General features: G+C 36.2%; 1 protein-coding gene across 5 annotated transcripts in view; it reads left to right on the top strand.

The window, feature by feature from the left end:
• The window catches only part of LOC113072249 (ELKS/Rab6-interacting/CAST family member 1-like), an 82,634-nt gene that overhangs the window by 19,830 nt on the left and 44,871 nt on the right, over positions 1-17,933 (top strand). For all 5 annotated transcript variants that reach the window (XM_026245307.1, XM_026245309.1, XM_026245308.1 and 2 more), the window contains 5 exons: positions 447-863; positions 3,902-3,976; positions 4,868-5,023; positions 10,677-10,844; positions 12,399-12,566. In XM_026245307.1, coding sequence (XP_026101092.1) covers positions 447-863; positions 3,902-3,976; positions 4,868-5,023; positions 10,677-10,844; positions 12,399-12,566 — 984 coding nt within the window. The remainder of the gene's footprint in view (positions 1-446; positions 864-3,901; positions 3,977-4,867; positions 5,024-10,676; positions 10,845-12,398; positions 12,567-17,933) is intronic.

Here is a 17,933-nt window from a genome sequence, read left to right as displayed (position 1 = left end):
ATCTCTGGAGAAATCACACCAGGTTTTAGGGAATTATTAATATGATCATTTATTCTTTTATTTATTAATTTACTTATTTATTACTCATTGTTGTTATTTACTTAAATTTGTTATTTATGTTTTATGTTGCTGTGTTATTTTTATTAATTCATTGATTTATTATTATTTATTTTATTTATATTTTCATTTATTTATTTATTTTTATTTGTTTTATTTAAATTTTGTTTTAAATTAATGTTTATTTTTTTTTACTGAAATTAAAAATGAACAAAAAAAATCATAAGTAATTAAATCGACAGACTTAATACATTTGTTTTAAAATGTTTTCATTCTTTTATTATATCATATTATCATTACCAGATATAGCCAGAATTTTAGTATTGCTTCTTTGTCGCAGGAGACTGTATTTACATAAGCTTTCTCTCATTCATTTGTTTCATCTGCAGCATATCCAGATGACCATTCAGGCCCTCCAGGATGAACTGCGGATCCAGAGAGATCTGAACCAGCTGTTTCAGCAGGACTCCAGCATTTGTCCTGGCGAGCCCCTGACCGCCGAGCTGACTGAGGAGAACTTCCAGCGGCTGCACGGTGAGCATGAGCGGCAGGCAAAGGAACTCTTCCTCCTGAGGAAGACTCTGGAGGAGATGGAGCTGAGAATCGACACGCAGAAACAGACACTGTGTGCCCGAGACGAGTCCATCAAGAAGCTCCTGGAGATGTTGCAGAGCAAAGGGCTGTCGGCCAAGGCCAACGAGGAGGACCACGAGCGGACACGGAGGCTAGCCGATGCCGAGATGCATATCCATCACCTGGAAAGCCTTTTGGAGCAGAGAGAAAAGGAAATGGTCTTGCTGAGGGAGGTGAGAGCACTGAAGGTCCTCAGAAAACCATCATACAACACTTACGCAACTTTGAATCCTCTAAACAGTCAACTCTCCTTTTTGAACATAGACGTGAATATGCACATCTATGTTTAAAAAAGCTTATTTGGTTGTAATTTCAGATTATTGCTGAAGTGAAAGCATTTCAAAAACCAAAAAAGTTATAGAAGTTCACGGTAAAGAAAATGTACTATACTAAAAACAAAAACTTTAAATATGTTATAGTAGTTATTTATATTTATATAAAAATATCTAAATAATAAATATGATAAAAATTCTGAAATGAGAAAAAAAATCTAAAATTATAAAATCAAAGCCATATGTCAAACTAAATTATGTTTCAAATTTGAAGTTGATATCATAAAAATTGTGGTTCCTGTGAGATTTTGTTTAGGCGCTATACCAAAAATAGCCACTGGGTGACACCTAAACTCTTTTTATAAATATATTTTGTCCTGTATTTCCAGTATTTTCCTGTCACAATGTGTATACATTTCTTTCACAGTATTAATTCTGTTTTAAAAAAGTAATCAAATATGGAGACTCAGACCTTTCCAAAAATATATGTTTTGTCAAGATTAGAATAAGTTTTGAGTATAAAATATTGTATTCAATTTTGTAACATGACACTAGACATCGCCATTTGAACGACTGTTGTGGATTGAATAACAGAACCAAACAGCTGATTTGGGAACGATGCTGACAGAACTTGATCATTTATCCAGAGATGATTCGCAGTAAAATGTTTTCATTAAGACTCCCAATCAATGCTGATGGTGAATCAAGGGCTCTAGATTAGTCATTTTAAACTGTGCCGGACGAGCAAGCTTACCGAGAGAGAACGACAGAGGGAAACCTGTTACAGATTGAAGGCATTGAACATTGTTGCTATAGAAACGGGAGAGACTGAAAAGAACATTGATGAAAGGAGACACAGAGGTTGTTAAGAACAAAAACTGTTAATGTGGCAGGAGACCCATTTATCACATTTAGTTTAGTAGTTTATCTCAAGGATTGAAGCTGATTGAAGTTTATTCAAGTTCAACTGAAATTCCCTGTCAGATTTGTCACATAAGTTGTTTAGGTTGTAATACTTAACCCTAAAGAGAATTAGCTTTCGAGTAAAGAGTTCCTACGTGAATTTTCAATGGGCTTTTAGCATAGCAGTTATTGATTTATAAATAAGATAAGAGACATTCATTCTTTGTTGATAGAAATGTGATCATATTTTAGGATTTGAATGTTGCTAATAAGTTGGACTCTCAAGGATGTGAGTTACTGTCCTTGATAAATCAAGCAACCTTTTTGTGCTAATTTGATATTTGTATCTTTTATGTTTGTCAGAATGAGATGTGATGATGTCAGGAGGGTGATATAGTGGTTATGTAGTTTTGAAAGGAGTTCTGTCTTGCATTCTGTTTGTATTTTTCTCAGGCATCTTCTGAGACAGCCCACAGTCAATAGCTGGACTTTGGAGACAGTGACATCTAGTGGCCAGTTAATGAAATGGCACAACTCTAAGTAGTCTATAGTAGGACACACAAAAGACAACCTTATACATAATAATTATGTGTAAGGGTGTGCAGGGTTATCAGGATTTTATTTATTTAGTTGTATAATGTCCACATAGCTTATTACATGGCTACAGACAACCCTCTGATCTTCTGCTGTTCACAAGATTGGGGTCTGTAAAATTATTTTTAAAAAAAACCTTTTATAGTCTTTTACAGAAATACAGTAAGAGAGTAATGTTGTAAAATATATTATTACAATTTCAGAATGATTTTCCTAATAAATAATCAGAAACATTTCTGACTTGGAACTACCATTTTTTTCTCAGAATTATTTGATTGATAGAAAGTTCAGAATAACCACATTTATTTGAAATAATATTTTGTGACATCTGTAATGACTTAACTGTCAGTTTTGATCACTTTAATGCATCCTTGTAGAAGATAAGGTATTGCAATATGCTGTGGTCTCAGCAAGTTTAGTGCAACTAAATACAGTAACGCATTATTAAAATGTTACAGGTGTTGTGTGAGCTAAAATAATGAATTGGACCGAGATCAGAGGACCCTCCAGTTGGACTTCAGAGAATGGGGGAAATAAACGAATAGCCCTTCTTTTAATCTAGCGATTTAAAAATGTTCCTTTGCCAGCAACTTATTGGAACTGTTAGGAAAAATGGCCATGTCATGGAAAATGGGATTTTCCCCCTCTTTTATTCTTTTAAAAGCATTTGGTGCATTAAATAGATATACTGTTGCATTCACACTACAGACCTCCCTCCTAAAACCACATTTCAGTGCCTCCTCTATATTCGCCAACAGTGTTCATTTACTTATACAACTTTAAAGGTGCAGTGGTAAAAACAGCCCTAAATCTCATTTTGACTAATATTATAAGTGAAAATAACACATCATTTTTTTTTTCATGATCAATTTTGATTTCAGCTGTTATAAAGTCCTAAGAACAGATAGTGATGTTGTAGCTCTTTTAGATGTGAATATTATTCAACAGTTACATTCCCTGAAGCATTGCTCTGCTTTCTATATGCTTCCCACGACTCCTCACTTGTAGATGCATGGCTGTTTTTCCATGCATGTCTGTGTGCGTTCATATCTGATGGGTTTGGTGTCCAGACTTTGTGTTTGAATGATGAGTTTGAGGTTTTTAATAGCCCAGAGGGTGCAGGCTGGCCGCATCTCTTTGTGTTTGGTGGACGTTGCATTCACTCTGTTTGTCAGTTGCTCGGTACATTATCTTTTTCATTAGGGACTCAGTCATGAATAAACACTCAGACTGAAAATGTCCCTTCTGCATCAGATGCAATGATATCAGTGTGCTGAATTTACAATTTGGCTGTGTAAATCAGAAGTCTGGGTTGTTTTATTATCAGTGTTTGTGGTGCACATAATGTGGGGTGGTATGGATCAGCTGATGGCTGCCAGTGAGGAAGCTGTTATTATTCTGTGGTTTCACCTTACGATCCTCGTCTCATGTTTTCTCCTCAGGATCTCCACCGACGATTTGAGGGAGCTCCAGAATCGGCCAAAACCAAGGCCCTGCAGACTGTCATTGAGATGAAGGCAAGTGTGTGGATGTTTGTGTGTGTTTGGTGTAAGTAAATCCCAAATTCTAGTGTCTTTTTCCAAGCAGGACTGATGGCTATAAAAATAATGTTACCTAAACTATTCTCATATTCCTCAAACTGCCTAATTGGGTCAGTTTTGTGTTTGTACAGTGCTTGAAAACTAGGAGTTATATATATAATTTTCTTTTTTTTTTTAAAGGAATTAATACTTTTACTCCTTAAGGAAAAAATGTATTGATCAAAAGTGACAGTAAAGATATAAAGAATTCTGTTCTTTTGAACTTTCTATTCATCAGAGAATCCTGATGCATCCAAAAATGCATAATGCTTTCTACAAAAAATATTAAGTAGCACAACTGTTTTTAATATTGATAATAATAAGAAATGTTTCTTGAGCAGCAAATCCGCATATTTTAATTTATTTTTTTTAGGATCATGCGACACAGAAGACTGCTTTTCCAATACAGGAATAAATAAATTTTTATATTGTATTTTATATTTATAGTTTTTTTTAAATTTGTTTAGACGAAATACCATAGAATTTTAATATAAGCTGTTTATAGGTTTTCAGCTACAATCAAGGTTCTTCATTGCCATTTATAGGTTCCATAAATAACCTTTAACATTCATGAAGCCTTTCCATGCCACAAAAGTTTTTGGATTTTAAAAATGTTCTTCACACTAAGAAATTAATTTAGAACCTTTATTTTAAAGAGTGTCTCATTATTAAAGTCATTATAATAGTCATGTTTCAAACCTAAAGTGAAATACACACTCTCTATGATAATCTGCCCGCTTGATAAGATATTAAAAGTTTTGCAGCTTCATGTCCTCCATTCCTCGGCTTTGTCCGTCTCGTCCTCAAGCATCTCTGTGATCTCTGCAGGATTCTAAGATCAGTTCTCTGGAGCGCGGTCTGAGGGACCTGGAGGACGAGATTCAGATGCTCAAGTCAAACGGGGCTCTCAGCACAGAGGAGAGAGAGGAGGAGATGAAACAGATGGAGGTCTACCGCAGTCACTCCAAGTTCATGAAGAATAAGGTAGAACCTGCGGCTCACGGGAATTACAACCATTTTGCATTTTAATTTTAATGCAATGTAATGTGCAGGTCATGTGTTATTTGAACACAGGTTTATTGCTTTTGACTCTTTGTTAAGGTTGAATTTTACCAGACATCATGTGGTGATGCTAATATTTACTCTGATGCTAGGGTTATGGTATGGTGTGTATCGTAGCTGGTTAAAGGAGTATGAAAATGCCTACATTTGGATGTGAATATATTGTTATCATTGCTAACTTTTTTGACGTTGCATTTTAAATTGGTTTTTATTTTTGCTTTTATAATCTTTATTTTTAAATATTCTATTCTATATGTATATTTAAGTATATCTTTCATAGGTTTATTTTATTTTCTATATTTAAATATGGTTTTTCTTTAGTAAACTTTTCCATTTCGTTTTTAAAAATGTCCCACTTTTATTGACATTTAATTGCAGCTGAATGGCTAAATCGTAACCTTGTTGCCTGTGCGGTGAATGCTGATTGGTTTGGTTGCTTATAACATCACGTCAACATGGGTGATGTTTGGTTGGGTACAGGGTGTGCATGGGAGTTGCTGGCCTGTGATTGGTGGTTGATGCAGTAACAGCACCCTTTCCTAACAGGTAGAGCAACTGAAGGACAAACTGGCACAGGGCGAAGATCTGAAAAAGCAGGTGGCTGAGCTTCAACAAGAGGTGTCTGCCGTAAGAAACACAGAGAACCGGCTTAGAATACGCACAGCTCTGCTTCCCTAACCAGAGAGGGCATCTCGCCCATTTAGACCCCAAATAGAGATTCACACTAAGCATGCTGACTGACTGACACAGGTTTTTTTTTTTCTGTATACATTTCTGAAGGGCAAGATAATATAATATAATATAATATAATATAATATAATATAATATAATATAATATAATATAATATAATATAATATAATATAATATAATTTATGTATTTTTTAAAAAAAAATATTTTATTTTTTGTATTATTATTTATTTAATATTTAATTATTATATAATAAATTGAATATATTTTTAATAAATTATTTATGCAAAAAAAGAAAGAAAAGATTTTACCATTCTATAAATATTATATTTTTTTCTTTTATATAACAACTATCGTATATATTCATATTAATTACTGGCAGTGTTATTTTAGTAAATAGTATTTATATAATATTTATTAATGTGTTGAATGAGTTTTTATTTTTATATTTTCAGTTTTCATCTTAACTTAAGTTTAGATAAAATAATTGTTATGCACTTTTGCCAGTTGTGTTGTGCTATCGTTTTTTTTTTTTTAATAGTTTGTGTATATGTACATTTCAAACTTATTTCAGTAAGTTTCTAAGGCAAGATTTCTAATTGTTTCTCATATAATATATATATATATATATATATATATATGTATTCTTAAAGATTTATTTCAATGACTGAAAACCGATACTAACAACAATGGCTGTTTGTATCAGTCACATTTTCGATATTGGTGCATTTCTCTCAGTATTTTGATTCGTGGTCAGTCAGTATCAGTTTTTCATACTAATTGACCACCTTTTTTCAGCTTAAACAGAACTTGAAAAGGAAGTCATGGAAAATGTACTCTTGAACACAAAGAGTCGCAACACTTGATGGGAGGGAACAGTGGAACAGGTCCCGGGGTGGTGAAGGGAACTGATCAAAAATATTCATCACGTCATCACAATAGTCGGATCGGTGGGCGGCAGCGTTCAGGCCGACCGGGTGAAATCCTAGGGTTTCTCTGATCAGGAAAGCAGAGTCTCCCAATGCTGTAGCGAAAGGTCGGATGCCACACTAGACTTGCACGGAGCTTTCCACTCGTCTTGCTTTCTTTTCCTCTCTCTTTTGTTTGTAGCACTGGTTGGAGTAGAGCAGTAATGTCTATAAGGCTTGACTCCTTCTCTCTCTATCACTCTGAATTGCCTCTCGCCATCTGCCAGTAGAGTTACAGCTTTAGGTCATGCTAACCTGCTATAGCTGCCCCAGTGCATGCTGGGAATATCAAGACTGTGATGTTTGTCTTATACTGCCGATGAACACTTCTTGTCTGTTTTATAGTGTCTTAACTCTTCATTTACAGTATGTTTATAGAAAAAAGACACATTATGGAGTGCTATTTGTCCATTTGTTTTTGAGCTCAATACATCAAGTTTTTCTATTTACAGGAATTGCTGTATGCTAAAATAACCTGGTAATGTGTTTTTGCAGTGTTTGTCTAATATGTGTTTAGATTACCTTAGAACAGTTTCTCACTTGGAAATGATTAAATAAACCAAGGTTCTGTTTCATTCCTCCTGACCTCCAGAGGCAGTGCTTAAGTCTTAGTGTATTATCACATAACCAGCTCGATAGGTTGAGATGATAATAATACCAAAAAAGTCACATGGTGTTGTAGGCTGAGCCTTGAGTATAATTGTGCTCCTCTGTGCAACCCGACTGCCAGTTGTCCCATCTAAGAAGGCAACATCACAGAACAAGCAGGTAGATTAAGCTCCTCTTTCCAAGACAGTTGCTGGGAATGTCAGAGATAAAACTGCCTTCAGATGCTCCAATTGCGAGCAGTTTTCCTAGTCCTGCAGCATTTTTTGCCAGTTCTGGCAGGCCGTCATGTCCTCATTCGGTCTGACAACACCTTGACAGTGTTTCACCTGAACCATCAAGGTGGAACAAAGTCCCTCAAGTCCCTGCATCTCACCGACAAAATACTCACTTAGTCCCCGTGTAATCTACGCCCCTGCTTGTAGTGTCTCAATGGCCAGCCAGGCCTTGGTTTCCCATGCTTCTGTCTCTATTAGTGGGCAGGCCATGGCAGCTATCACAGATGGATAGTGCTGTTTGGCATCTGGATCCAACCCGTCTGCAGCTTTGGGGTTGGCCTCTGGGACCGACTGTCTCTTAGCAAAGTGTGAGCCTGCTTTCATTCATACCATATCCAATGCTAGACCTGCATCCACACCTCAGTTCTATACTGCATGTTGGAAAATTTTCTTGTCATGGTGCGATGAGCATGGGTTAGAGCCTACATGATGTGACATTACTGGAGTTCTTGTTTTTTGCAAAGCAGCCTCCAAGTTGAAGGTATAAGTTGCAGCCATTTCTACGCATCATGTACTATTTAATGGTTCCTTCTGTTGTTGAGACCAGCTCGTAACCCTCTTTTCCTCCATGGGATTTGCCACTTGTTCTTGATTTGTTTGTCTGCCACCCTTTGAGCCTTTGCAGAAAGCTGACCTGAAATGGATATCTTTAAAAACATTTTTTTTTGTTGTGGTTTTGTTGGCAGTTGCTTCTGCTAAATGTGTGTAAGTGAGTTACATGCTTTGTCCATTAGTGAGTTATGCATGCATCGGTTGCTGGATGATTCTAGTGTTGTGCTATGACCAAATCCTTTTCTTTTTTTCTACCTAAAGTTCTGCCTCCACAGTTTTTAAATCAGTCAATCAATTTGGCAGGAGTCAAACCAGTTAAGGGATCACCTTTTGTGTGACTCCTACTGTCCATCTTAGGAGAACAGATCAGTTATTTGTTTGTTATGGTGGTGTAAGGAAAGGGACCGCTGTGTCAAAGCAGTGATTGTCAAATTGGATTTTAGAGCTTATCACTATGGCTTACATAAAAAGCCACCACACCTATGGCATTGGATTTCATTCTACTAGGGCTGTGTCTACATCTTGGGCTGTTTTCAGAGAAGTCTATAAAGAATATCTGTGTGGCTGATACTTGGGCTTCCCCGTGCACTTTTGCCTGGTGTATTTTATATATTATTGCAACATATCGAGTAGAGCTGAAACAACGAATCGATTTAATCGATTAAAATCGATTATTAAAATAGTTGTCAACTAATTTAGTAATCGATTCGTCGCTAAATAAATTTTATTTGCCATAAGCGGCTCATTTCGTGCATATTTCAAATCTGCGGTGACCAAAGTGTGGCAGTAATGAGCCACCGGAGGTTTTACTCAGCCAGTACAGCAGGTGAAGTAGCGAATAGCCAATAGCTGGCCTCGTTTTATGTCACGTGCTTCCCGAACGGCGTCTCTGCAGCATTCAGCGGGAAGTGGGAGTACTTTACTTTGAGCCTTCAAAATGAAGAGTAACCTGTAAACTCTGCACTACTGAACTGTTTAAGGGGTCGTTCACATATCGTGTCTTTTGCGTGCTCAAATTCGTTATTTCTTATGTAGGCGCGCAGTATGCACTCTCATAATGGAAGCGACGCGGTGGCGACACGCACGCGGTGCGATGCGCCCGTTTTTCCAGGCGCGTCCACACCGCGTCCATTTATCCTTTGCTGAAATTTCCGGGTCTTCATGGAGAGGGCACGTCATGGAGAGAGCACGTCATGGTTGCTTAGCAAAGGCAGACTCCTCAGGGGCGCTTCTGCCCGAGCGCTTTGGAAAGAAGGAGAAAGCGGCGCGACTAGCGTTTTCCACGCGTTTTTAGGTGCGATATGTGAACGGCCCCTAAGAATTTTATTTGTGCAGATTCTCCAGTACAAGGTTGTTTGCAAATGTTTAGTCGTAAAAGCTGATAACATTGCTTTTTAACAGTTAACATTTAAAGCTTTACAAACATGTTATGTGATCAGTTTGTCGTTTACCAGTTCATAATTCAGGCTTGCAGTCTAATTATGACTGAATGAGAGAGGTAAATGTTTGAGTATATTTAAAATGCACTTCTTTTGTAAGTATTCACTGCTCTTTTTCACACAGAAGGTTTTTTGTGTGTGTCCCAATTTTTTTTCTGGACAACCTTCTGATGGATTTTACTTTAAATTTTTAAAGTTCCATTCAGGTTTCATGCCATTGGCACTTTTTTTCGAAGGATTGTTTACAATTTCACAGCATAAGCTATAAAGCTTTTTCCCAGTAAATAATAAAATACAATGCACTGCAATTTTATTCTGTTTTATCTTTATACTTGATAATAAAAAATATGTTAAAATATGAAAATATGTTCTCAAAGATTCCTTAAGCTTTGTTTGGGATGTTAAACTACTTTAGGAGCTCTAAGGACTGCCATGGTGAAAACAATATTTGAAATCTCCTTGTGAATTTTGCTAGAGTATGGGTCAGTGTTTTGATTGCAGAAGAGTTCGACAAAGGATTACTAACATAATAAAACAACTCCAGGTATATTTTTGATGAGGATATGACAATGCAAAATGGTTAAAATCTCTTAAAAATCTATGCTGAATGATAAAGACCCTTTATTAATAATTTACTTGGGGAAAAAATGGAAAAAACTAAAATATAAGTTCATAAACCGATTAATCGATTAATCGTAAAAATAATCGACAGATTAATCGATTATCAAAATAATCGTTAGTTGCAGCCCTAATATCGAGCTGGCTCTGTGATAAACCACTAGTCCTTAAGCACCACCTCTGGCAGTTATATGGAATTCACAGAACCACAGTTACTAGCGTTTTGTTCCCACGTCAGTCCTATGACTACAGATTTCATTCTGTTTTATATGCTTTTAAAACAAAACATTGCTGCATTTGTATTCTGCAAAGGTGTTTTCGGGGGAAGTTGTGTGTGAGATTTGACCAGAGCTTGGAGGTCTGGTTTGAAGGGGAGTTTCTGGAGAGTTTTCCACATACTTAGAGCAAATGTTTGTCTTGCACAGATTGACCAGGTGAAGCAGAATCTCTCCAGGAAGGACACTGAGCTCTTGGGCCTGCAGACTAAATTGGAGACGCTCACCAATCAGTTTTCTGACAGCAAACAGCACATTGATGTTCTCAAAGAGTCTCTCACTGCCAAGGAACAGCGGGCTGCCATCTTGCAGACTGAGGTAAGAGTTACGTTATGGCAATGAATTGGCATTGTATGGTTAGATAAAAAAAAATATCTAATATTTGTGCAATCTATATCTTTTAAGTTCTCAATAGATCCCTTTTATACCAAATCAGCTTTCAAGAAAGATATTTAGTAGGAGAATTATGTCATAACTGGATAAAACATTTTTTCCCTATCCATTCTGAGTACTCTTTGCCATTGACACAACTCAGACATACAGTGGGTATAGAAATGAATCACTGTGTGTATGTATGTATGTATGTATGTATGTATGTATATATATATATATATATATATATATATATATATATATATATATATATATATATATATATTCATCTCGGAGACGCGTTCTGTCTTTGTGCTTGCCAAATTCTGCCGTGTAAATAGCAAATCTGTCATGGTACAAGCGCAACTGGCTCTTAAAGGGAATGGAAGATGAGAAGATGAGATTGATTTATTGCACGTTTCGCCCAAAAAACACCCATTACTAATTAAGAGAATAGGGACAACCCATTTAGACCATGTGCCCGGGCACGACAACCTTTTTTTCCATCGTTAAAATAGCAAAAGTGGATTTTTGCCACGCCCTGAGTGCACCTGCCGAGTGTGCTTTACATTTTGTGTTTAGATAATTAAAATAGGGCCCTAAATGTTTTCCAGTCCCAGAATAGTAGTTCTCTGTACGAATGTATGGATATCAATGAATATCAGTTTTCTTTTTCAAGCTTCGGTTATGTTTGATTTCTGATTAAATAGTTTTTTCCAGGTTGATTCATTGCAGTGTCATACTGGTTTACAAAATGAACAAAACGGTCTAAAAACATTTATATTTAAAACTTATTCAAAAAGAGGGGGAAAAAAATAAGCATAAAAAGCATAATTCATAAAAATAAGCATCATTTTATAACAACAGTGTTTAATACATGATCATAGTCATAAATTGTGTATATGATCAAAAGACTACTTAATTAACTAGCAATACTTAACTATTACAATACTATAGATTTATAAATAGTTCTATAAATACAGTAGAATAATATATAATAGAAAACATAGTATGTATATTATACTTGGAACATTAAAATGTTTTTTGAATTAAAATTCAATTTTGAAAAATTGAATTTTTCTTCATATTTTAGGACTTTATATTCTTTATAACTTTATATTCCATGTATGATGACAATATAGAATGAAAGTAATGTTTCTTTTTGTCCTTTGTCAATAAAAAGCTATTGTATTTAATATGGTTTTGAAAGACCATTAGGGGGCACTGTTGTATCAAACATGTTATGTAAAATTACAGGGGCATGAATGGCTTCTTTGTGTAAGCTTTTAATTCTATAGTTAGTCTATCATCATACTTTTTATCATAATCCTGTATTACCAGTGCCAGAATGTGATTCATGGAGTTTAGCTGACGGTTAATGTGCCCTGACTGGCCAAGTATTAGTGTGTTCCTGTATACACTGTCATGAATAATAGTGTTATAATGGACAATAAGTATCAGTTAATGCGTCTCCATGACTTTTGTGCCTGTGTATTTCAGGTCGATGCTCTGCGTTTACGTCTGGAGGAGAAGGAGGCTACGCTTAATAAAAAGAGCAAGCAGATTCAGGAAATGTCAGAGGAGAAGGGCACGCTGAATGGAGAAATTCACGACCTCAAAGATATGCTTGACGTCAAGGAACGCAAGGTCAATGTGCTGCAGAAGAAGGTAAATGACAGTTTATACACCAACATTGTAGCAAAATTGTTTGTTACGTTGATGGTTTCATTCTCTCAGTAGGAAATAAAACACCATTAAACACCACATTTGTAAACATCATTAGCCCTTCAAATGGGTGTCAATTTGTCCTTCTTAACATAGATGGCACTGTTAGGCCATGTTTCAACATCAACATTCATTTATACAGCCCCTTACAACACTCAAGGTGAACCAAAGTGTTTTCCAATAAAAATAGAGCAATAAAAACAAAAATATTATTATTACATAAAATACACAACATTGCTAGATATTAAAATCCAGTCTAAATAAATAAGTTTTTAGCCTATCTTTAAAAAGGCCCAGGTCAGTTGCATATATTGGGGGGAAACAGCTACAGAAAAAGCCCAGTCACCCCAGTATTTGTACTGTGACCTCGGGACTCACAGCAAAAGTTTATTTGTTGACCTAAGAGTCCTGTTTGGCTGACGAAAAGCCAGCATCTCAGTTACATAAGATAGAGCATTGAGAGCTTTACAAACAAACAATACAATTTTAAAAGAAACTCTAAAAGAAACTGGAAGCCAGCGGAGTGAATAAAGAATTGGGGTGATGTGCTCACGTTTGCATGTGTTAGTTAAAAAATGGGCCACAGCATTCTGTATCAGCTGAAGGCGATTGAGGGATGACTGTGCGACACCAACGTAAAGTGCATTACAATAATCTAATCTTGAACTGATAAAAGCATGAATAGCTTTTTTAAGGTCAGAGTGATTCAAAAATGGTTTGACCTTGGCCAAAAGACATCTCTGAAATAAATCCACTTTAACCATGCTGTCAATTTATTTATCAAATTTCAGGCTACTATGAAAAGTCTTTTTTGATAGGGGTTTTTTGACAGTTGGTCTAAGCTTTGAAGTCCGCACATCAATGTCAGAAGTTATAGACTCTCCAAATAAAATTTATTCAGTCTTCATTTAGGTGAAGGAAATTGTCCTCTAACCATAGTTTCTTGTCATAATTTCAATGAATTAGTGACCTAACTGCATCAGCATTTTTTGGTCTTGTAGGCAAATAAATTAGCAAATCATCAGAATAGCAGTGAAAAGCTATATCATGCGTGGCTATAATGGAGGCAGCATGTAAAGTGAAATAAAATGGGCCTGAGAATAGAGCCTTGTGGAACACCACAAGAGAGGGAAGTGGTGGAGGAGGACGATCCCCAATCAATACAGAAAAGGTGATATTGGTCAAATATGACGAGAACCACTGAAGTGCGGTACCCCGAATGATTAAGAAGGACTTCATGGTCAACTGTATCAAAGGCCGCTGTGAGATCAAGTAGCACTAGAATAACAGGGTACTTAGCAACGTTTGATGAGCTCTGGTGAAATGCACAAAGCCAGCTTCACCAAATATGCCTTTGTGTAAATTTATGATTTCTAAAAGTAGGGAAAAGTTGTGTTTGTGATGGCGATGGAGTCTCCTGTTCTCAGAAATGACACACAGGCCGTTAACCTCAGGGTAACAGCGGGCGCCAAGGTTTATACGTCTGCTCTGCATCTTTCATATCCATGAAACAGCTGTTTGCTTCTGCCTCAAACCCACGTTGGATATACAAGTCGTCGTAGCTGTTGCTGTTCCTGCCGACATCGCTTTTCATCGTCAGTATTTAGGCTGCAGCTTTGAACTTCATTTCACAATTTTCAGGTTTTGACAGAAATCAGCACACAAAACGGTGCCAAGTCAAAACTATCACTGACATGTTTCTAGCTTGTTGTACCGTACTCTTTGAGTTTGTCAGTGGATGATTCCATAGTGACTGGCCTTAGCTGGTCGTCCCATGAGGCAATGCTTCAGCGGTCACATCCGACTATCAGTTTCAGTTGCACTGTGATCACAGGCTGTGCAAACAAGCCCCCCATCTGCAGCCTCATTAATCTTGACTTAGTGATAGTCTGAGTGCCCAGTACCCTCTGTGAGCTCACCTTTATTGGGAAAACAGGAAGTTGTGCGTCTGTCTAATGGACATTCCAGGGATAATGTTGCAAATAATGCCCCTAAGATCACTGTAACTTATATTAACATATATTATTTTACGACTAAGTTTCCTAAAAAAAAAAAAAAAACATGGATCATTAGCTATAAAGTAGAACTCAAATATGTTTGCTTGAATGGTTAAAAGCTGTACCTCTTTGAAATTCACTCATAGTTTACAAAAAGAGGCTGTTAACTGATAATCGTTACCCTGGAAGACCTTTTAAGGTTGTACTTTTTTTTTCTAATACAGACTTTAGGATTTTGCTCAAGTCAAATGCTTTTTTTCACGTTTTTTTATTCAGAATATAATTGTATATTCTTAATGTAATGTCTAAATGTGTGAAATTCTAAGTATTTTTTATATATTTAAAATGATTAATGATAAATTTATATATATATTTATTTTCTATTTTCTGTTTGTCTTAGCTGCTTTGATTCTCTTCACAGTTTGAGTCTGAAAGCTTCTCAGAGTCATCAGGAACACAATAAACTTTTTTTTTTTTTTTTTTTTTTTTTTTTTTTTTTAAAGCCAAGTGCTCTCCCAAGCCACAGAAAGAGAAACATTTAGTTTCCATTATAGTGCTTGAGCCGCTCTACATTGCCCCAGAGTTGTTCCTAATGGCCATAACACATTGAGACAGTTCTATGAAGGTATGCATGGGGCTGCTCAACAGAACACCATTCAACACACAGCTCAAACGAGAAAACGAGAAACTGTACAGAGCAAGCAGGATTATTTCCAGTGAGGAATGTGTCATTTTGCATTTTAATAAAATTGTACTTTTTACAAAGGATATATCATGGACATGGAGGAGTTAAAGGAATAGTTTCATTGTGTTCAACAGAAAAAAGAAACTCTGTTTATGGAAATGTTGCTAGAAACTAGGTGATTCAGAAATAATAATGATTTTGGCATTACTCGATCAGCTCATTAACAGAAGACTTCCAACATTAACATAAGAATTAAAATTCATCAATGAGAAACTTGGCCTGCCCCGATGAATGCTTTTTTTTTTTGCCAAGCGTAAGATTTTAGTCATATAGAATTCTGCAAGATAAATACTGCATCAAATGTTTCTTGCCCACCGTATAGTAGTGAAGTATGCAATTACGGATGCAGCCAAAGTAGCAAAGACTGCCTGTTTAATTCCGAGGGTCAGTGAGAGTGGAAATTATAATGTGAAAAACAGTTTTTGGCTGTTTTTGATGTTAAAAACATTACAAGCAGGCTTTTAGAAAAATAAAATGTTTCAGACTTGAAGAATATGGCCTCTAAATAAGCAACACTGTTTAGTTTTTTTTTTTTTTTGTTGCATCGTTACATTTGCACGTACCAAAATGAGCTCTCCTAGACTGTGCGTGTCTGTGTATGTAAGTGAGTAAATGAATAGATACACAGTGTCCTGTGAAGTATGCATTCGTTCTCAGAGGAGGCCTAGTTTGGGTTAGTTTCTTTTTTCTTGCACTCTCCTTTAATGTCTGAACATCATTTTTTTTCTCCCGCTCTGAGCTGTTTGGCTTTGTAATTGTTTTCCCTGCGGCTCTGGTTCAAGTGCGAAGCTCTCTGCCTTCTCAGTGGCACTGTTTGTCTGCGTGGATGTGAGCGAGTGCGTGCCAAACGGAGCAAAACACCTCTTCCAGCAGCAGCTGAGAGATTCGGCCCGCTCTTTTCCGACTTTGTTTATATTCAGTGTTTTGTGTTTAACTGAACACTTACCCTTTAACAGCCTGGAAAATAACGATAATTTAATTTGCAACTGTCAGATAAGGTGGCAGACAGATCCGCAGTGGAAGCGGCTGAACTAAATATTGAAAACAGCGGTTTGGAGAGGAATTCTTTCACAAGTTCACTGCAGGACAGGCTGCAGAAAATAACATTTGTTAATGCGAGGAGGGAGGAATACAAGACGCAGTTCAGCAGAACTCACTCAAGTATGTAAACTTGCGTCGATGGTCTTGATGGAGAGCAGCTCTCTTTGGCATGAGAGAGTTGTCAGAGACACTTTGTCTTATGGATGAACATGGGCGGTGCTAGGGTTGGGTTTTTTTCCACAAAATGTTCATGTCTGGACATTTTTAACATTACTTATTCCAATTAGGGTTGCAGTTAATAAAAAAAAAAATCTAAAATAAAATATTTCTCTTATTTTGAAACGATATGTTTAAATTATAGCATATGAATACAGTTTTTCAGACGACACCAAAGAAATTAAACCTGTTTGTTGACTTTGCGGTCAAAGTTTCGCTCCATCGAGATGTAATAAACACCCAATATTGAGCGTTCCTCAAGGAATTTGTCCGCAAACTTTGGAAACATAATCCGGGACATTGAGGTTCTTGCAAAACTCGTTCATTGAGACACAATTTCATGAACCTCATGAACTTTCAGGAAATCCAGCAACTATATTTTTCTTAGAAGTAACAGCCTGCTAACTTCTGAACAAACTTGACACTTTGGCGACATAAAACTGTCGTCAAAGTACAATGTGCGTCGGACTACACTGCCGTCAAAAAGTTTGGGGTTTAGTATGATTTTATGTTTTGAAAGAGATTAATACTTTAATTCAGAAAGGAGACATTAAAGTGATCTAATGTTACAGTTAAAGACATTTAGAATATTATAAAAGATTTAGGTTTCAAATAAATCAGGTTATTTTGAACTTGCATTTCATCAGAAATCCCCCCAAAAAATGTATTGCGGTTTCCACAATGATATTAAGAAAACAGTTTTCAACAAGAAAATTAAGTAATAAGATAAATTATAATGATTCCTGAAAGGTCATTTTACACTAAAGTCTAAAATAATGTCTGCTGAAAATGTATAATTATAAAATATTTTAAATAAATCTGTTAAAATATATAAAAATCCAAAACAGTTATTGTAAATTGTACATTTTATAAAACATTAACTGTTTTTTTTCCCTTGGTGAGAGACTTTTTCCAGAAACTTATTTTCCTAAATTTTTGAAAGGTAATGTACAACAAACCAAAAGGGTCATCACTGTTTTAACAACAGTGATTTAAAATCCATACAGCGGTTTACGATCGGCTGAAACCAAGTTTAGTTGGGCCATTTTAGTTTTCTCGCCAGTAGAATTGAGGGTTTTACTTCATTAACAATGACTCACTGCGTATGTAACGTTTCAACATGTATTATGAAGTGTATCATATTCCAGTATTTCATCGAAGGATGTCCCCATGCACATTCACAGAGGGTTTAGGCTAAACCCTGAACATTCACTGACCCCACAACCGTCCCCATGGATGAAGAGCTTCCAATTTGCTACACTTTTTAAGGCTGGTTCAGAACGCAGAACGAGTGTGTGCTTTTTTCCCCTC

The sequence above is a fragment of the Carassius auratus genome, unplaced genomic scaffold (genome assembly GCF_003368295.1).
Source record: "Carassius auratus strain Wakin unplaced genomic scaffold, ASM336829v1 scaf_tig00008717, whole genome shotgun sequence".
NCBI lineage: Eukaryota > Metazoa > Chordata > Actinopteri > Cypriniformes > Cyprinidae > Carassius > Carassius auratus.
The sequence above is the reverse complement of the archived record's forward strand: the minus strand, read 5'-3'. Positions and strand labels throughout refer to the sequence as shown.